General features: G+C 42.9%; 1 protein-coding gene across 1 annotated transcript in view; it reads right to left on the minus strand.

Annotated features, from left to right (window-relative positions):
* Window positions 1-21,899, minus strand: part of ash2 (Set1/Ash2 histone methyltransferase complex subunit ash2) — a 110,152-nt gene that overhangs the window by 75,248 nt on the left and 13,005 nt on the right. The window contains exons 5-8 of the mRNA XM_050196301.3: window positions 16,675-16,770; window positions 9,345-9,434; window positions 3,009-3,090; window positions 1,985-2,072 (exon numbers count right to left, since the gene is read on the minus strand). Coding sequence (XP_050052258.1) covers window positions 1,985-2,072; window positions 3,009-3,090; window positions 9,345-9,434; window positions 16,675-16,770 — 356 coding nt within the window. The remainder of the gene's footprint in view (window positions 1-1,984; window positions 2,073-3,008; window positions 3,091-9,344; window positions 9,435-16,674; window positions 16,771-21,899) is intronic.

Here is a 21,899-nt window from a genome sequence, read left to right on the forward strand (position 1 = left end):
TTTGTATAAATTGAAATTAGCATAGCTACCTACAGCAGAAACAGTGAAATACAAATGCCAAAACACACAAGCTGCAGTAATGCAAATTAACCACCCGGAAATCTCCTTGTGGTTGAAAAGTCCTTTCTAAAATTTCTGACATGTCAGGACAACATTGGAGAGCCAATACAGGCGAGAAAACTTCAAAACTTCAAGTCCCTTGTAACACAGGAACTTCAGTCTGCTGGCTTATTTTTACCATGTGTACTGTATGAATTTCTCCCATCCTTTGCCAATACATTTGAAGCCTGCTTTTCAAAACCAGATGCAACTAGTATCAAGAGCACTTATGACAACTGATAAATCTGAATTATATTTATATATATAGTATCTCATTAATAGTCGATTGAGTAAAAATAACTGAAGAAACTTAAGTGCATGCTCTTCAATACGAGAGGGGTATCACAATCTTTCAGTTCAACCATGCTATCTGGACTACCTTCCAAGGTGCTGCAATATTAGTAATTTCATGCAGAAGACACTCAATAGACATTACAAAAGGCTGTACATGCTTGCTACAAAACTATATTGAGCATGGATTCATTTAATAGAAAAGCCAGAACTCGCACCTAGTCTGAGAATACACATCTCAATGTGAGCCATAAGGCCTCAACAATTGCAAACATTAAATATTACTTCTGCACCATCCCTGGCATTCACCCACCCCCCCATACATCATTTTTGGAAAAGGGTAGGTGCACTCTGGCAACCATGATTGTAGATAAAAGATGCTTGAAATGCTTTTACACCCAATAGCCATTGTTTGTCGTTACTTTTGCGGCTGTAGCCATATGAAACAACAGCTTTACTGACTGATGTTCCACACAGGAATGGGTGCTGCAGAAACTCAACAGACTCAACTAATCAAACAGACAAAAGAAGACACCAATGCAGCCTACCAGAAGGTTAGAAAACAGTCATCAACAGCTTTCAAAATATCTGATCAATATGACAAGTGATACAGCCCCATCACATGAAGATCTGTCATGCAAGCACAAAACTTAGAGCATAAACATTAACGGAAAAAAAATGAGGGGTATACACTCTAAGCACATCACACCAGGATGTAAGGCACGGGAATCACCAGCAAATGTTCTAAATCAGAGGTCGACAGAGATTTCAGCCTGGCATGCCCCAAGCAGACTGAGCACATGAAGGCGCCCAGATCCAGTCACCCAGTGAATATTCACAGTCCATAGATCAAAGTGTTACTCAAGATCTGTCATGCAGAATCAAAACTGCGCACACTGCATACATCAGTGCAAAGGGTGTGGATACTTTCTGATATGCACTGAGTCCATGTGTAGCTCATTGACGTTCAGGGTCAGTTGCAAGTTAACTGCTCTATTCCAGACAGTTCCAGTGCTTACTGCCTAGGCAAAAGTAAAAAGTGCCGGCCTTTTCATCCATATTGTGTTATAACAAACAGCAGCGGCCTGTGCACTGCTCTATTTAATTTTTAAATGTGTGGATTCACAGATTCATGGAACCCAACAAATGCCCACCATGGAACACTTGGGTTTTTCAGAAGCCACTATAGGAAACACTGCTCTAGGTGCATGGCAAATGTCTGGAGTTACATCACACACTTATATCTCAATGTAGTTTCTTGGGAAAACAACACAGCAATCTCAACAACAAGAGGTCCCAAGAGGTAAAATGTTTTATGGCGCTGCCGGATGAGACCATTCCATGTTATCAAGTACCTCTCAGACTCACTCACATTAATAACAGATGCCCTAAGACCAAGTTTTAGGCACAAAGAAGCCGTAGCTACATGGCAACAGCAAAGTGAGCAGCACCCTCTGGAAGTGCATTAGAGTATCCAACAACAAAACACATTACCCCCACATCCAAGGTAATATTGAAGCTGCTATTACAATTAGGGCAACCCTGCCACACAAATGCTTGAGTTCATGAATTGTTAAAATTCCAGCCACCCTACCTTTTATTCTTCTTTCCCGAGGTTGCAGTCTGACTCTCCCCTGGCAGCTTCCGTTTGGTGCCTCTACCTTTACCAGGAACAGGATTGCCTGGAAGAAGAAAAAGACATCATGATAAAATTCAGAAATTATATTTCTTTTAACAAGGAGGCCAGAGAATTTTATCACAGTTATTAACAAACTAAATTAATTGGTTGAAAAGAAGAAAGCAAGATAACCAGGTAAATTGGTCCAAAGGAATTGAATCAGATTATCACATGGTGCAAACATTTCAGCCTAAATTAGTACAGAAGATGAAGAAGAAGAAGAAGAAAGACAGAATGGATGTGCAATGACAGGCAACAGCAACAACATTCAATTAGTGGTATTACTGCCAAAAGACAAATATAAAGCAGGAAACAAGAATAGTGGCTCAGTTCATAGAAGCCCTCACATGAAATCGCTGTCACATCAACTATTGGCACCCAACTACATTTTCCCATAGTGGTTCTACATAAATAGAAAGACCAACACTATAAACACTCAAGCCATTGCACACCATTGAGAATTGGATAGGAAGCCACAGATCAGTTAGCCATGTGCAACTCCACTGGGAACATATCACATTTAGATTTGTTTTTAGAATAGCGCAGGGAGCCACCACCAGTCCAGTCAGGCTTCTTCCCCACCCATTTCACCTCGGGTCCATTGATACTGACTGACATGAGCTTGCCACGGCTTATCCATCATTAAATTAAATTTTGGGTTAACGTCCCGAAACTGCAAAGTAGGTTATGAGAGACGCTATAGTGGAGGGCTCTGGGTTAATTACGACTACATGGGGCTCTAAAGACAGCTAAACAAGGAGTAAACCACCATATAAAGCATGCACTATTTCTCAGTGCAAAAACTGCAGTCTACAGAGATGATAGTTGCACAGAGTGCATGAAATGCAACAAAGAGGATAGAGAAAACAGTGCATTTATTTCCCAAAAACAGCAAGTTCACAATAGATTTTAACAGTGATGAGAAGGCTCAAACGCTTGCCTGAAGAAACTTGTGAATCCACATTGCGACCCTGGCTGCCCCGAACAAGGCTCTCATAGTTGGGTCCAATCTTTTCTAAATCCTGAAAGAAAAGGTGTGCTTTCAGAGTGACTGTCCAGAGTGCTGGGAAGCTGCCCTGTAGCTGGATGCAGGACCAAGTTGTACTCTTTCATTACCGTAACTATTCCAATTGATCACCCATTTCAGCACATTGAAACCGTTTCTCAGATATATGATGCTATTCAGAAGGTAGCCCAGGAAAAGGGCTTTTCAGAATCAGTTTTGGCTTTGTTTCTGTGGCAAACCAATGATATTTTATGCAACTTTTGGTAAACTGAGGTGTGCACATTTTCTCGAAAATTCATGTGGTTCTTTTTCGTTACACCTGAAAAAATAAAGTGTGCGCCTCATTATTACATCCCATAAACATTTAACTTTTTGAGTCCCAGCACCAGCAGCAAGTGAGAGCACATAATTACATCGTTACACTTACAATCCTGCATGCATATATATATATGCAATTAAAGAAAATGTAGAGTTCAAGAGAACCAAACAACACCGTCCTGTGACTGACGTCGTTAAGCTGTCCAAGAAGAAAAGACGCACTGCTCAGCGCCTGCTCATCGCACGGGAGTGGGACCCTGGTAAGCACAGACGGCGTATCACGTTACTCCAAAGCAGGGAGTGGCTTCCCCCTGGCCGATGTGTGCTTTCTGGCAAACACCATGTTCCTAGTGATAGGAAACAAAGAGTTGTTTCCTAACAAAGATGTGTTATTTGCAGTGCTGATGGGTGATCATTAGAAGAAATAGTGAGCAGCCATCTGCCGATAAGTTTACGTTTTACGTCTGAGCGGTTTTATTTCCCTCAAGCGCAGCTTGAAAGGTCTGCTACACGTCGAACATGCAGAACAGGGCATTTTCCGAATGTCTAGAACAGTTGCAGTTTTAGAGAAGTGCCAACTTTGGCCAGTTCAGAACTGGGCCCATCTGGCAGTTGCTGGGATTCGAGGGTAAAATCGCAAGCTTTCAAACCAGTACCAGAAGTTCAACACCATCCCAGGAAGATGCAAAAGAATCGAAACTGTAAGCTAAGATATACGAGTGCAAAATCGAACAAAAAAACAAACATTTGGTGCCAGAAATGGATTTTCTACCTTTGCCTCACGAGTTAGAGAAACAGCTTCATTGCATGGAACGAGCACTGGCAAGGCTAACCTTTCTGTCTTTTGTACCTAAAGAACAGTTGTGTGCCAGTCATTATAATTATTATTTTACAAAACTGTTCTTGGAGCACACATCTGTGAAATGCATATTCTGAATTTATTAAAAATGTATTAGTTCGTTGTCTGTCTGTCTGTCTGTCTTGCAACTTGTGAATTTGAAAGCACCAATTAGTTTTCTAAATTTATAAAGCCGTATTATATGTTAAAGTGCTGTTTGTGGCAACAAAAAATTTTCTTCTTGGACCCCTGAAAAATGGCCATTTTCTCGTAATGATGAGTGAGACTCAATGAAGCGCTACACTAAATCAGTCTTGACTGGCAAAATGTTAGCAAGCTGTTTTTATTCATTTTATGGGGAAAAAGATTAATTATAGGGCAATAAATGAAGGTTATGCTCTTTCATTCTTTATCTTTGTGCCAAAACATCAGCGCCACCCCGTCTATGTGACATTGCAGATTTCAATGCATTTTCTTGCATTTGCTTCATTCTGGCTCACGAAGAGCACTTGAAACTTGCTAGGTTGAGTATTTCATAGCTCCAAAACACAGTGGAGTCCTTCTTTACCAATGACCAATTAACTAGACAAAAGTGGACACTGGGAAAACTTGTGACATTACAGCAAGTTGGTGCAAAAAATTAAAGGGAACCTGAAACGATTTTGAAGATTTTGTACAAATGTACCGAGTCGTTAGGGTAGGTCCTCCTGATCATTAATTGACGCATCTAAGTGCTCCGCGTAAAGCCTGTAATTTATTATAAGGTTTTAAAAATGCACATCGCTACCGATCGCAGCATGTCACTTGGCTGAATTTTCAGCCACCCCTGACCATTTAACGCAAGTTGCCCTAACGACGACAGTAGGGCGTGCTATCCGATTGGCTGCCCAGGGCACCTCATTGATAATTTTTCTAACTTTATGGTGAACAAATGTTGTTCCTAATAGTTGGAATGTTAGTTAATTTGTTTCTATAAAAAGAAAGTAACTGAAAGAGAATGTCCAAGGACAATTTCTCACTACACTTAAGCACTTCCGGTACAAAGCAAGTGTTGTCTGCTTGTGTTACAACTTGCTCCCGTGTTGAAACGTGAATGGTTTACACGGTGCAGCCATCTGGTGGCAAGAGCTCAACCAAACACAGCAGATGCAATGAAGTGTATTCTACTTTGCTGTAGGTGTATATTTTTATCAGGAGCATAATCACGAACACATTGTTTTGGTAAATGTTTGAAATGTTTTACACATGGTTAGAGGAATATTAGCTCTTTGCTTAGCTGCTTAAGCTCTACGCCACCAGGTGACTGGACCATGCAGACCGATCAGGCCGCTCACGTAAGTCTACACTAAAGCTCCTTTGTCAGCTTGAGTTTATGCCTCCAACCATCCACTGAAATGCCCATCTTGCCTGTGGTTACCGGAATACCAGACATGCTCGGTGCTGCGACAGAATGCTCGCAACGCTTCGCTGCTCGCTACTAGCTCGACAGCTCTCGCTTAGTGTCGACTACCAATTGCCTGGCGGAGAGGATGGAGAGACTTCGTGCGTTTGCTCCTAGACAACCAGAAGTAGACGACATGACGTGGCATCATAACGCAGAGCGAGTGAAGGTGGAGCTTGGCCCCTATCACTCGGAAGACGAGTTGAGGAGAAAATGCATGGCTATGGAGGAGGGTAACTTGTAATCCTCCTTAGCTCTCTAAATATGAGATGCTTCACACAAATTATGGTGCAAATGATTAACTGTAGCTGTACACTACATGTCTATAAGATTTGTCCGAACCGTTTCAGGGACCCTTAAGGGCGGTGTTACTACCTGTTATTAATTTCTGTAACTACTCCTGGCTTATCAAACAACATCCGATGGCAAGAGTGGCAGTTTTACTGCTACAAAAGCATAACTAAAATATTATGGGGCTTTACGTGCCCAAAACCACTTTCTGATTATGAGGCACGCCGTAGCGGAGGACTCCGGAAATTTTGACCACGTGGGGTTCTTTAACGTGCATCTAAATCTAAGTACACGGGTGTTTTCGCATTTCGCCCCCATCGAAATGCCGGAATTCGATCCCACGACCTCGTGCTCAGCAGCCCAACACCATAGCCACTGAGCAACCACGGTGGGTAAGAAAGCATAACTTACTAATACAGCTTTATTAGTGTAAAATACAAAAAAAAGACACTCTTACCATGAGAAGAGGTTTGGCAAGCAAGAAATGTCACAAGAACAAAACAGGTGGTGACGCTTCTTTGAAGTTCCCGCATCAGCTCGGTGTGATGTCATCGATTTTGACGGCGTTTCTTTAGGTCTAGCTTTTTTTTCAGTAAAAATAGACTCAGGGTGTCTACCAAGTTGAAATTTCCTAATTCCCCGAGTTTTTTTTTCCCTGAGTGCCTTGGCAAAATTCCCTGAGTGATGCAGAACTACGTTTTTTAGAGGGGCTGAAACCATATCACCTGATGCTGTCACTGTCTAGTAAGCATATGAAAAATTAAAAAAAAAACGACTTAATCCAATTTGAATACTAAGGAGTAGTGTTTATGTTATTCAAAAAGAGAATAGAAGGGAGGAGTTGGTAAAATGCCCAGCAAATAAAATGTCTTCAAAAAGAACTGCAGATCGAGTTGGACATTCTTAAATACGAATGAAGAGGAGATGCATACAGAAGCAAATATTTTCGAATATGAGCTATTTCTATCAACTGATAGCAAGCTCAGTGGTATGAGGCCCGAACTTTGTCACAATTGAGATTCTCTCTCAACAGCTCGTAAGTCAACCTCAACTGTCCTGACATACTCTCAGCCCGCGCACGACGGCTCAGTGTTGTGTTTCACAGCTTTAAAGAGTTTATTTTGGTTTGGATGAGAGACACCTGCATCTCGGCATTGGCCAACACTTTGTTTTTTGAGCTCAAGCTCCTTCAAAACGGCGGCAGCACGCTTCCTTTCCCGTTGATTCCTCAATGCGTAGGTCCCTTCTGTTATTGTTGTCCTTCCGCCGTACGTTCACTCCACAGACCATTTGAAGCGTCCTCTTAGTTGTACAGTCAACGTCCGATTTTTCGGACTCCCTAGGGGCCGCGAAAACGTCCGAAAAATCGGCCAGTTGGAAAAAATAAATGCATGTCATTTACTGCTCTGAAGGGCTCAAACCACCACAGGCACATTTGAAAACGCTCTGAAGGCCTGTCTGTACACGTATTAGGCATACCGGTGCTCGTACTGCGACAGGAAATACCGGGTGCACGCGTGTATAATTAAGGAATGCATACTGTGTCCCGTGGAAATCACCCCTTCCCACGCTTGTTATGCTTCACTGCAATACTTTTGTGTATGCTTCACCAAGTAACACTTCTGTACAGAGGCGAAGCTGACTTTCGGGAACCGGCGTTATGCAACGCTACGTGCTTTCCAAGCTTCTAAGCCAATCGTGAGGACCACAAACGCGGAGTCCGTGCCATTGCTGACACCTGCGAATTCTTTCAATAAAGAACACGGCACCTAAAGGCAAGAAGCTTCATAGCAAACGTCGAAGCAGGTAGGCCTAGCGTTGCCACAGTGGTGGATACGGCTGCCAGCGGATCTGCTTGCGATAGCGTCGGTCCGAGGCGGCGAGGTAATCACGATGGCAGCGGTGGTGGCTCTGATTAATGCCGTTTCGGACTTGCGGTCACGGCAAAACGTCCGGAAAATCGAACGGTGAAGAGTTCTTGTGTCCAAAATTTCAGACGTTTTGATCCATTGACTCTATGAGGTACGTGGTGGTGCCACGAAGTCGTCCAAATTATCAGGAATCAGGAAAGTCGGTCGTTGACTGTACACTGGCAACTCCTCCAGCCGATGAAAGGACGTCAAGGACGATTCATTACGATTGCTGTCTGTTACTCGAGCCAGCATTACCGCGACTTTCGACCCTTTCAATAAGATTACAGATAATTTTCCCTGATAGAGGCACAAGTTCCCAGAGTTCGCCCTGAGTTTTTTCAGATTACTCAATATTCCTGAGAATTCCCGGTTGGTAGACACCCTGAGAGTACATTGTATTCTAAAGCTGCCAAGCAACGAACTTGGGAAGTTTCAAGAACTTTTACTGAGCCACAACGGCTCAAATACGAAAAAAATAATTTAAAATCTATGAAATCACATTGGCGTGCCAGCGCTGAGGTTTCAGTGTGAAATACAAAAAATTTAACATTGAACTTCATTTTCTCTTCTAATAATCAACACCACAAAATTAGCGAGAATACAGTTTTGAAAGAAAATTAAACAGTCTAAACAGATTTTAGTGTTTCTCATTAGTGTCCCTTTCAAATAGCTATAAGTGTGTTGCCAATGCTGCATCAAGTTTTGTGACTGCTTCCTTTGAGTACTCACTGTCTGAATCGTGCATTTTCTACCTGAGGGGCGTGTGGGGAACACGCAGCCCAATCATCTCCCTGACATGCCAAACATGGCCACCTTTCTTCTGGCACCCCAATAGCACACACAATAAGCCCTTTTACAGTGAACCTGATAGCAAATTCTAACACGCGAATTCCAGAACAACATTTTCTGCTCTCCCTTTAATGTGATACCTACTGTTCCAAGGGCAGACCAGAAGGTCAAGTCACATTGTTCAAAGACAGCTTCAAGAGATGCCTGCACCTCAAATGTTGCTCCTGTACTGACATCATGAGCAGCAAGCATGCATACTATGCCAGTAGAAACCACCGTTCAAAGTGCATGGATCGCGAGTGCGCACACAACTGCAAAAAAAAACTACACCAGTTGTAGTCATGTTGTTTCCTGCACGTGACCAAAATGCCCAGGACAATGAATGTTACAAACTGATACAAAATGATACAATGCCAGCAGGGTTAGCTCCTGTAAGCACAAGGTGATGGTAATGAGTGCATGGCTCAGTCGGCACAGGGCCAGTCTCTAAATCAAAACGGTTAACCGTACAATTCTGGACTGAAACAGTTGGACAGTTTTCCTTTATCTGATCGGTGGGGAAAGACACTTTCTGGCACACGCTCACCATGCTTCAATGAGGTTTTCTCAGAACAAAGATAAAACCTCGTTGACTACACGTGCAAGCATTTCCATCCTGAAAGTCATGGATGGACCCTTACCGTCAGGATGAGCCCAAAATATGGATGGGCATCAGTGACTTCCCCCGATTCTGTTTTTTCTTCGCACACAAAAACATCCGTGTCTTTGGTCTGGGGAAAAAGAAAGAGAAGGCAAAAAGACATATGACAAGATAGCATGCCAAGAGGAGAAACACAGCAGTACTCGGAGCAACAAGATGAAATATAAGCTGAATTTGAAAACAGCCACATGCAAAAACAGATGTAGAGTGTGCAGATCTATCTCTTTCAAATCAGCAGCTGAAACAAAAGAAAATTATGTTCGCTTAATTGCAAACATTATCTGCTACTAAATAACTTTGATAAAAATTTTTAGGCTTCTATTATTATTGAGGGAAAAGGCAGAATGGCCCTGCACCCTCTTGACTGTAACAAGGGCCCAACCTAGAGCTGAGGGGATCTTGAAAGGGACTGCCCACGTGCACATGTAGGTCTGAGAGAATGTGACCATGAGGAAACCTCGTTGGAACCAAATGCTTCCATAAGAAAGACTTCAACTTCGCAACAATGAATGCCAGAGGCCACAGCACGAAACCAAGGTTAATGCCTCAGCATATTGTTTGCCTGCCTTTTGCATGCATTGCCTTTTGTGTCTAAGAACTAAATATTTCGAAAGCCAGCGTGTCCTAGTAGTAAACTCCCTCCCTCCCAAAAAAGCCATTATGTTTCTTTTGTTATTGCTGCACGTGCATGTTGTGTTTTGCACCTGAGTGCCATGAAGGTCCGTAAGGTGCACATGTGCTTTGGGAAGCTATGGTGCCCATGGTAGCTGATCAGGGTTAGGTTTGGAAAAACCCATCCCATCATAAACATGTGCATCTTTTTAAAATTTGTTTACACTCTGACACATTCAGTTCTCTCAGAACCAGTTTACAAAGGCAGGAATAGCTCCTTAATGCTTGCCAGCGCAGGACCATTCACCTTGCTGGCGTCAGATGGCACATGATGCCATCATGTCTGGCAGTATAGCTGGTGCAGAGACAGCACCTTCTCTATCACTATGCGCAAGGGTGCAATGAGTGTGCCAAATGCGTCAGCTGCACCTCAGCCAAGAGTACACAGTGTCAGTCGCTGCAGTATGAATGAGTGCTTAGAGCAGTCAGCTTGTAAGTGGAAGCTACTACTGTGACACTATGACCATCAGTATAAGAATTATTACAGCCTGTCCCCTTGGTGCAAAAGTATCGTGAAGAAGAAAGAAGGAAGTTTAAGATTACTTGGTTGCTACAACAGCATTAAGATGCATAGATGTATGCATATTTAGTCAACTGCAGTACTAAGGCATCTCCCAGCGATCTCCAATTACTTGTTGTGCACCAGCTGGCCCCTACCTCATTCATTCATTTATTTATTTATTTATTTATTTATTTATTTATTTATTTATTCATTCATTCAATTACCCTCAATGCCCTAGGGCATCAAAGAGGGGAGTGGGCACAATGTTAATAAATGCAATACAACAGCAGCAACAACAGAAACAATACAATTGACAATCATAACTGGAATGGTGCAACAGTTAGGTAGTTTTTGACAAAGAAGATTCGTAGTAGCACTTCGAAAAGCATTAATATCTCTAATGGTCACAACATTGTGCGGAAGACGATTCCAACAGGAAAATGTAGTGGGAATAAATGAGTCATGGTAACATTTAGTGTTTGAACATGGAATATCTACTTTATGATGGTGATCAATGCATGTGGAACTGTAGGACGGTTTTATTAGTAGTAGCCTATCCTTAAGGACTGAATTGTTAGGATAAATCTTATAAAATAAACAAAGGCGGGAAACTTTTTGACGATGAGAAAGGCTAGGGTATGGAAAGTGTGACTTTCATATCTGCAACACTAACAGTGTGATTATAGTCGGAAAAATGGAACATGATGCACGATTTTGTATCGCCTCTAAGTCAGCTATGAGTGATTCAAGACCAGGATCCCATATAGCTGCTGCATATTCTAGTTTAGTTTGCACTAATGTTTTATAAAGGTGCAACTTGAGAGATACAGGGGCCTGAGAAATATTTGTGTGAGGGTAACCAAACATGCGACTGGCATTGCTAGTTATGCAATCAATGCGAGTTTTTTTCAATAATATCATAAGAAGTCAGCAAACAGAGACACTAAGAACAACATAGGAGAAATTACTTGTACTCACTAATGACGAAATGATAAAATAATGGAAATGAAAGTGGAATTAAAAAATAACTGGCCGCAGGTGGGATACCCGTCTTCGTCTTCGCATTACGCGTGTGATGCTTTTACCAAATCGGGCCCGTAGGATCCCCTTCCTCCATAACTTATACGAGTTGTGCACGCCAAGGTACTTGTACGAGTACAGATTCCAAATCAGTGTTGTTAATGTTGGGTGATTAATAGGTCGTCAACAAACATGCACATATTTGCATTTGTTAATGTTCAATTTCATGTTTCATAACTGGCACCACTCATAAACCCAATTAATATCAGACTGACTACAGTATAACTAAATTCAAGTTACCGTTAATTTGTCTATAGATGACAGTCATTGGGGAAATTAGTGATAGAAGACATTATGTTTGTGGGCAAGTCATTAATGAAAATGAGAAAGAGAATAGGACCTAGAGAAAGAGCTTTTGTGAGTGACGCAACTTTGTCTTTAACGACTTCTACTTGGTGTTCAGCAAGATTTCATTCATGAATACAAATAACTTGCAATTAATAGTGTCAAAGTCAGCAGCTCTATAATCTCGGATATGTTCCGTATGATTTCTATGATGCTTAACTGGCACATTCAGCGTGAAATAAAGAAGGGCATCGTCACTCAGATCCGGAAGGTAATCAACAGAGCTACATAATATCAGGTGCTGTAGCAAGCAAAAAGTCTAACACACTCGAAGTAGGTGATGTTATGTGGGTTGATTGGGTAACAACTTGTCTGAAGTTTAAATCATAACACAGGCTCAAAAACTTGCTGCGCTCTGTAGAAAACAAACTTGAGCATGAAAAAACAGTTGGCAAAACAATGTTTGCGTAATTAATATCACCAGTCAGTACTGTAGGAACATTTAGATAACATACTCGGATTGAATTATTAGCATAATGAAGGTCATTAGCAAAATTATTGCTGCTAGATGGAGAACGATAACAAACACCCAAGATCATCTTTCTAAATGATAGACAAAAATTGACCCATACCAGTTCCAAGTCACTAACAGTGCCAATACAAGAAGAACTTGATGCCTGCAAGTTTCTTGAATTCTGCACACGAGTTAGCTCTCTGCCGTCTTTGACTAAACTTTCCCTTCTCTTGGTACCAATTCTGTAACTTTTAATAATACCAGCTGTTATCTGCCCTACACATTGCATGGCCTGCCCAACTCCGCTTCCTCCTCTTAATATCAATTACAATATTGGCCCCACTCGTTTCCTCTCTTAAACAGTTTATGCAGTGGACATAACTAGGCTGATGATGATGCACATTTAGACTAGAGTACGTGAAATATACTGCTGGGCTAATGATTTTTAAGATCACAACTTTGATTAGCATGCCTCTTTGCAGGTTAGAAACAGAGCAAAAGGAACATTTTCTGTTGCCCATTTTGTTCTTCTTGTGTCCATTTTTGCATACACATCCGTATACACATATCAGTACCATCAGTATATTTTGCATACACATATCAGTACCATCACATACCATAAATCACAAGATGCAATTACAACCTTGGCATGGAGCTATTTTCTATGGTTGTAGTCACCACAAGCACATAAACAAAACCTGCAGCCAGGAAGCCAAGTACAATAAGCCCAGTATGTAAAAATGACCAAGAAAACTGGAAATCATAAGAAGCTTGGCAGTGGGGAACCAGCACTGGCCAGGAGCTGCCACAGGACTTTGAGTATGCAACTGAAATATGCTGCCACCGTCTGGTAGGGAGGCCACGAAAATGGCACATTTTGAACTTATTATGTTTGCTTTAGCCTGTTGTGTCCAGCCAAGCTCTGTCCACAGCTGTGCACATTGCAAGGAGCGTATGCACTCCTACATTCTAGCACACCAGTACCACACCAGGTCACAAGCTGGACAAGTGCTTAAAGATGAACGGTGAATTTGCTAATGTGAAATCACAGCATGTGCAACCCAAAAGTACTATTTACTACGCCTGGTAGGATGTGTGTTATGGTGCTGCTGCTGGCACGTGAAGTTTCAGCGCTGATTGCCCATAGACTTGGTTTCATGGTATGTAATGGTCAATAAAACACCCAATCAAAGTTAAGTTACAATTTCTTCCAACCTTGATAACGTTTTGAAATCCAGGGTTTTACGGAATCCTGTCTGGTTGGGAAGAGGCATGACAAAAAAAAGGAAACACCGACCAAGAAAAAAATTTTTAGTGAGAAATTAAAAGACATTTCGGTTGCCACATGGGAGCCTTGTTCGCATTTTTTTCTTGGCCGGTGTTCCCCTTATTTCGTCTTGATAAGGCTTTGCATCAAAGAGTACACAAGCTCTGAGTAAAAAAGAAGTACACTAGAGGGCTTCAGATTAATTTTGATCAGTCCTTAACCCTTTCGCTGTCACGGATGTACCGGTACGTTCTCTATCGTGCGTTCAAAAAATTTCGTGCCTGAGCGCAAAGCTGGCACTCCTGGACTGGCCGCGCCATCTGTTGAATCTTTCAACAAATTCGTATTTTCGTCCCACATTGTGTTGGTGCATGTATTGAAGAGTACGGAGCGACTGCCACTCGCCCCTCTCTCTTTGCTGGGTGGCGCGTTCGCTGGATCATGCGTCGCATGCATGTGGTTATGGGTCCAAGGGTTGTTCTGCCATCTCAACTGGTTTGAAGGTTTTATTTTTCTTCTGTTGGTGTGTCTGCTACAGCGCGTCAAGTTCAGGGGGACGCGCCCTTGCCTCTCCGAAAAGAGACCAACACATGACTCGATTGCTGCTTTCGCTCTCTCGCCGCACCCTCGCTTCCGACTTGCAGCAGCAAACGTAAAGCCCCTCGAACTTTGTTTTAGCCTTTTTCCATCTCCCTCTGTCTTCTTGATCACACAACGTCCCATTTCTCTCCGTTGTGCGGGCGACTGAAAGCGCATACTCCCTGCGCACGGTTACTTTCGGATGGCTAAGCGCGCGGGACCTTCGTCTGCTCATTGGAGCGGTGGCCCTTCCGATTCAGAATACAAGCCGAGCTCGGATTCGGACTCGGACAGCGTCTCATGCAAGGAAGAGGTGAGTTCCACATCGTCAGATTCGGATGTTGAACGGTTATCGTCAGGCTGATGACGATGATGATGTTTACTAACAACAGCTGCAAAAGACTGAAATGTGCATATTCCATTGACTACGTTATTTGTATACCAATCATAATCAAAAATAAATTGCTATGTTTATTCCCTGTTATGCTCGTTCCTTGCAACCAAGCCGACACTGGGGGTGCGTCACGGCCAGAGAGGTCCGACAGCGAAAGGGTTAAAGCACATCGAAATCTTGCCATTCTTTTAACATAAAACTAGAGTGCCTCTAAAAGAAGGCAATCAGATTTATCTTCAATTGATATGCTCATTATTTCAGTAATTCTTACAATTACTGTGTGCTCATAATCTGTCCCTGCAGTCTCTAGTTCAGAGGAATGCCTTGTCACGTTGAACAACATCATTAATATTAAATGGTTAACAGCGCACACAGAGGGCGACAGAGAGAAAAACAGGGGCGCGATCGGATATCTTTGTTCGATACGCATTCTGTTCGATTGCTGCAATGTCACAAAGTGGCAGTATGCAAAATTTGTGAGAATGGGGCGGAGAGAGCATCCAATCGGCAAGCGGGGAACTCCCCGGAAGTTTACTTCCCTCATTTGTCGTCTGCTTGCATGCTACAAAAGGAAATGTTTCTCGTCTTCCAATGAATGAAATCTTTATCCAAAAAATGTATTTTTTCTTCTCAAGCTTAAACACGTTTTCAAATAGTAATATGTGTGACTACTACAATTTATAACTATTCGTTTCTCAGCGTCGTCTCTAGGTGGTGGTGGTGTCGTGCACAGCGAGGAAAAAAAAAGAAAAAAGAAATGATGGGAACAGTGGCACACTTTTCAAGAGGCAACAACATGCTAGTGGCTCACTGGCACCCGATGGTGGGGTCGAGTTCGCCACACAACCAACACACTATTTGTTTCGAGAAACGAAAGCGACGCCAGGATTCACTTTCTGCCATTTCTTCAAACGCGTTTCGCACCTCCACTGCTCTCGTTCCTCCTCAAGCAACGCCAATGCAACAACCGAAGTTCCCATTGCAAGCGCCATTTTCTTGAATTAAATTATGGATTCAATCCCAACGTGCCAATATGCGACCGAAGCCACCGTTTGGATCGAATCCAATCTACCAGACGCGCCATGCAAAGCCGGACTTGTACGAGCATATGATCACTCCAAACTTCCCAACTCCCGTCGCGTTCGGCGCCTAGCAGACGACGTGCTCGGTTGCAAGATGATTGACAGGAACATGCCGTCATTTTGACGTCACCAAGAACATGGCCGCACCCCACAGCTGGCGACATCGGCACGGAATAGGCCAATCGTGCCCACCGGTAACCGAATCAACGCGCCAAACAATGATCTCCGATCGCACCCCTGGACACAGCGCTAAGTTGTAGTTTAATGCTGTTTCCTGTTGTTCTTCTCGCTGTCACCATCTCTATGCGCTGTTAAACATTTACGATGCTTTACCAACTAGCCCACCAAGCCATCCTCGTGAAGATCATTCATCCATCCTCTGCCATAGACATGCCAATTTTGTACACAGACTCTTCTGCACCACAACATGTCATACTCGCTCACTAAGCACTGCACTGATTATGTCACATATCTACTGTTTTAATCACTCTTCTTTCTCTAAAGGCGGTGAACGGCAGAACAAGCAGGGTAGTTCACTTACATATTTGCTATTCAGTGTTTGTACGAGAAGTTGTATGCTAGTGGTTCATGTCTTGGTATTAATGTTTAATGTTTCGATTTCTGTTACCCTTGTGTTCACCTTGACTGTTCCATTCCCAAGACAGCAGTATGTGTAAATGAATAAATGGGTATTCTTGTACTTCAACCTTACAAGGATGCGGCTGCTGCGAATGGGGGCCAAACTTGTGACCACTTGCTCAGCCATCTTACTTAACATTGAATAACAAAAAAGTGACCGGAAACTACAAGTAACTACTTACAGCACATTCCTGAAACAGAAAAAGAGATAGACAAATAACGAAGCACAAAGGAAAACAACAACAGAAAGAAGGCAATACATGAATTAACATGAAAGTAGGCATATATGAACTGACCATGGTCTTGTAAACAGTTGTGTGCCAGGTTTGCTTTACTCTTCGTGGGACCGTTGTCATATTTTCCCAATTCTTTTCAATGAAAGGAATTATCTCCTGAAACAAAGCACAGTACATTACAAATGGCTTCCTTGATTGGATAATAAACATGTATTGTTTTTCCTGTCAATGTAAACAATGCCCAGAATGACAACAGTAATATTTTGTGAGAACAGATCAAGATATAGGTATACAGTCAACGACCAGTTTTCCGGACACCCGATTTTTCGGACGTGCCTGTTAATTCGGACACCTTCTCGGCACCACTGGGGTCAATATATAAGAACATCTGAAGTTCCAGACCTAAAAAACCTTCACCGTCCGATTTTCCTGACTTTTTGCCATGAACACAGGTCCGAAACAGCCTTAATAAAGCCACCACCACCGCCATTTTAATTATCTCGCCACCTCGAACCGGCACTCTCGCATGCAGATCCGCTGGCAGCCGTGGCCACGGTGGAATAACAGATAAGGTGTCTGAACGAGGCTGCCGCACTGCTATTTTTTCGGTCGTGGTTTATATCTCTCTCGACAGATGGCGCGGATCATTATGGGTCAACCACAGCAGCTGGCACAACGTGCGGGGCTCCTCAAACATGGGGCTCCTCCTCAATAGAATTGCTAGTAAATTGTCCCATATATGCCCGTGTATCAGTCTAAGCATCTGGCGAGCCTTTGGGAAACAAGCTTAGATATGTCCTCCTAAACCTCTAAGCTTAGTAGCGCCATTCAGACCTTATTGTGCTTCGCAACTCGTGAAAGTCCACTGTAGAGACAGCATGTTTACTAGTGCTGAACATTGGTACAAATGCGAAACCATCCGGCTATCACAAAAAGCATAGTTCTTAAAGTTGTGCACATAAGGCGAGAAACCACAGCTAGCCAATTGCAGCGATGTTCATGGTTAGCATGCATGCCAAGCACACATACTGCTACTAACCATGCAAGTTACTTTTAATATTATTTATTTTAGCCTAGCGTATGTTGCAAGTTGCTCTATTCTAACCTTTTATTTACGTCAAGTAGTGTCCACCTAGTCTATTGAATGCTAACACGGTACGCTGGAGTGAAAATTCAAGAAACACAAATGCACAAATGTACAGACATTTCCCAACAGAATATTGACATGTGCACTTCTTTATCTTTGTCGGGTTACCGCTTTTCCCCACCTAACAAATGTTACCGCACAGCGCAGGATGTGCCTGCATGTATCGGAAGTTTCTCAAATGTTATCGATGGTTCAATCCACTGTCTGTTGTCCCCAAACCTTGTGTAATCTGATTTCATGTATGCGCGACCCGAACGGTGTGGAACTTTCTGGAAGACATGTGGGCACCAGTGATTACTCTGGAATCTTCGATGACTGATGTATAAAAGCTGACGCGCTTGACCCGCTGAGCAGATTGAGACGATTGTCGACTGTGTTCGCCACTATAGTATTTGTGCTTTAAGTGAAGCCTGTTTTTGTAGGCACAGGTTCGCCTAATAAAAGTTAGTTTCATCATGCACAGTATAGCTAATGTGCTCTTTACCGTCACTACTACGTGACATCCGGTGGGTGGAGGTGTTAGTGCATTCATGTACCGAACTCCCCCACAAAGCCGCGATCCTAGCTCGAAACTCAAGGACAACACCAGCGTCGTGAAGGACCAGCGAGCTAGCCGTAGGAAGCAAGGATTGCTATTGAAATATGGACCTCTTCCTGAAAAGCCCATCATGGAGGTGCGGTTGCTGTGCATCGAACTGATGAAGATCCTCCGCCACCGACGAACATGCGAAAAGTCTATCTTGACGATATATCAACGCCGCCATACCAACGAAGCCTAGAAGCAAAGAATGCGCCAACGAAAGAAGACCTGACAACGCGACGTTCCAGCTACACGGCAACACGACGCAGCCATGACGCGATGAAAAGACATAACTGCAACGCAAGACAAAGAACCAACGACCTCGACGTGCTTCTCGATAGCCACGCAGTCACCGCCTTAGTGGAGACAAGAGCGGACCCCTTGCCACCCAGTTGAAGAAAGACTGTATGGGAAGGCCCTCAAATCCGGACAGCTGGAGGACACCTCATCACACCGACTAGAATCTTCACGGCACGAATTACCACTAATGACCGCACCTACCCTGCCACCTTCGTTATCCTCCGACAGTGTTCAAGAGACGTAATTCTCGGCATGGATTTCCTGAACCAACACAGCGCAGCCATCGACCTGAAGTTCTGGGAACATGTGACTGCCCTCCCTGAAACGCTGCTTTCTGCAGCAGGTGGTGACACAAATTTATGTTTGTGCAGTCGCGACAGCAACTCGCATCCCTATAGGCGAAGGTAAATTTGCACTTTCTTTTTAAAAACGAGGCAATTAACTCTGCCAACTGTTGTACTAAACGACACAGACTCCAAAATGCGATCCTTCTGCAAAATTTGAGCAAGAACAGTGCGGTGGTGAGCACAAAATCTTTTTTCGAACAGGCACAGTGAAATATTCAGGACCCTGTACAGTAGTGCTACACGGTGAAGTATACGCGAAGTATTCCGGTGAAGCATATCAAAAGTGGGAAGGTGAAATTGTCATGGGACACGGTATCTATTTTTTAATTGTATACGCATGCACCCGCCGTCTCCTACGACAGCGCGAGCCCCAATACCGCTAATAATAGTCTAGATTTTTGGCGGAATTTAGGCCCTTGCTAGAACACGTTAGCAAGACAGGTCTTGGGGAGACCACATCCAGGCGTTTGAAGGTGCGTACATGTTGCTGTTCCGGCGGTGGCCCCATTGTCCGTCGCCAGTCATCGGTTAATTCGGCTCGTTGAGGTCTCATGCTGAGTGGGAGAGCACACACCCTTCCGTTGTGTCGATGTCCCGAGGCAGTGCCATCTGATTGTGTCCCCACCTGTTCCTTTGTTTGTTTTTCTTTCTATTTTCTCTGGTATGGGGTGGACGATGGCAAGTGCTGACCGAAGGATAGGCAGCTGCTCTGGATAGGGTTCATTGTTTTCTCTGTCACGGTGCACCGTTAGCAGCCACTGGCAATCAGGTAGTCATGTTATATAGCAATTAGATTCCGACTCAGTAGTATTGTAAATATTTGTTTAGCACCAAAACCAAGCATAATAAAGGTTCTTTACACTATCAGCAGAGCTTTGCCTTGGGCCTCCCTTGCTGCGTGTGTAGGGCTGCCATCCCCTAGCTGGTACCAGCTGGTGGCATGCACGCAGTAGTGCATCGGCATACGGAGCGGAGAAAGCACTGACGCGGTGCCCTGTATACAGGCTTGACGTGCTCAGACCCTAAGTGGTTGTTCAGCGCACGCTATGAGCAGTGAGTGAGACCACAGTGGACATGCGTTGCAAACTCATTGGCTACTGACAGTAGTCGGCTCGTGCTGTGCCGGACATTGGGTCACATGATATGCTTTTTACGCTTTCATCAGCCATGCAGAATAGCCTTATTGAGATTCCCATATCCCACATAATTAACCTATCATAAAGATAGAAAAACCTGTGTTTTCTGGATGAAAAGAGGGAAGCAAACCTTTCTAAGCAAAAGAAGATTGCCATGAGTCACAGTGTAGCCCACTATTAAACTGAAAACCCTATTGGCATTCAAGAGAGCATATAACTTCATTATTTCTTCATCGTCAGAGATGGAAAAGCACTTGATCCTATTCAAATGGTACATTTTATTTTACAAATATTTTTCAGTGCTTCGTATAGGACTCAGCTGAATCAAGTGCTGGCATACTAATTCAATGTCCCCTTACAGTACACCTCGATTCCCGAGTACCAAAGTTACTGAGAGCAACATTCTTGTTACGCAATGAAAGTAGTCTTCCAAGTCTTTGCAGCCACTGGTTTTCTTGCACAACATTTGTAAACATCAAACTTTGTGTTAACTTTTCTGTAGGGGTGTCTGGATAGTTAAATTTCTGAATCAAATTGAATACAAATATTCAAGAAAGACTACCTTCCAATATTGAATACCAAATATTTCGAACTAGCCAATAATGTGAAGTATCAAAGTTGTGTGGAATCCCCTTAGCAAGAAAGGCTGAATTATGTTACTTATTTGATACACGTAATTCTGTCAACAGCTGAGAGTCAGGTCAACTGGGAACTTTGTATTTGAAAAAGAAGTAAGATCTGATCACATCTGGTGCTCTATGACCTTGATCGTAATGCGACAAAGGCTACAACATGCATGTTGTAGACTAATGTTCAATGAAAGAGCTAAGTATAATTAATGCTACCACACCACACATCATATTAAAGAAATTCAAGCATGATGAGATGGGCCAAATACTAAGTTGCTTCGCCTGAATCAAGATAACAAATTCATAAAACGAATAAGGTGAGGCACAGATTTGAATGACCGAAAGTACTGCGCAAAAATAACTTCCCCGATTAATTCATTCAACTGCTAGCATATGCAACTTGCACTTAGTAGTTAGCTCATTGACAACCGATGTGAACATTAGTTGTGCTGTTCAAAAGTGTACAAGACATCCTGGAAAATAGGACAAGAGAACTGTGTATTTCGAGAAAAAGAAATCCTGGACAAGTCTAGATAAAGTGGTTGGAGTGGCGCATCCCCACAAGAAGTGGAGATCATTTTGGAGGTGAGTGTCTTGAATTTTGTGAAACAAGGAGCCAACTTTTTATACCAAAAGCTCTACCCTCTTGGACAGTTCTCAAATGCCATACCAGTTTAATATTTTATGTAAAAGCGAAGAACAATAGAAAAGTTAACCTGCTTTATCAGCTCAATTGAACATCAAGAGGCCATGTCTGTACATGCAATGCATAATAATGGGCAAGAAACCTATTTTCTTAGGAATTACCATTGAACACCCCAGTATACAAGCACACCCATCTGTTTTTGTACGGAGGCAGCCAGTGTTCAAGCCGATGTTGTGGCAATGTCTTTCAAAGGAACACTAAAGAAAAACAATAAGTTAACATTTAGACTATACCTGAAAAGCTCTTGCTCCTTTTCTTTGAAATAAAATGTTCGCTTGTTAGTGCAAGACATAAAAATCAAACCAAATTATGGAGTTGAACATCCCAAAGCAACACACAAGGTATGAGAGACGCAACAGTAGGGGGCTCAGGACTAATTTAGACCACCCGGGATTTTTTTAATGTGCACCTAAATCTAAGTACACGAGTGTCTTTGCATG

This window comes from Dermacentor andersoni, chromosome 1 (genome assembly GCF_023375885.2).
Source record: "Dermacentor andersoni chromosome 1, qqDerAnde1_hic_scaffold, whole genome shotgun sequence".
Lineage (NCBI taxonomy): Eukaryota > Metazoa > Arthropoda > Arachnida > Ixodida > Ixodidae > Dermacentor > Dermacentor andersoni.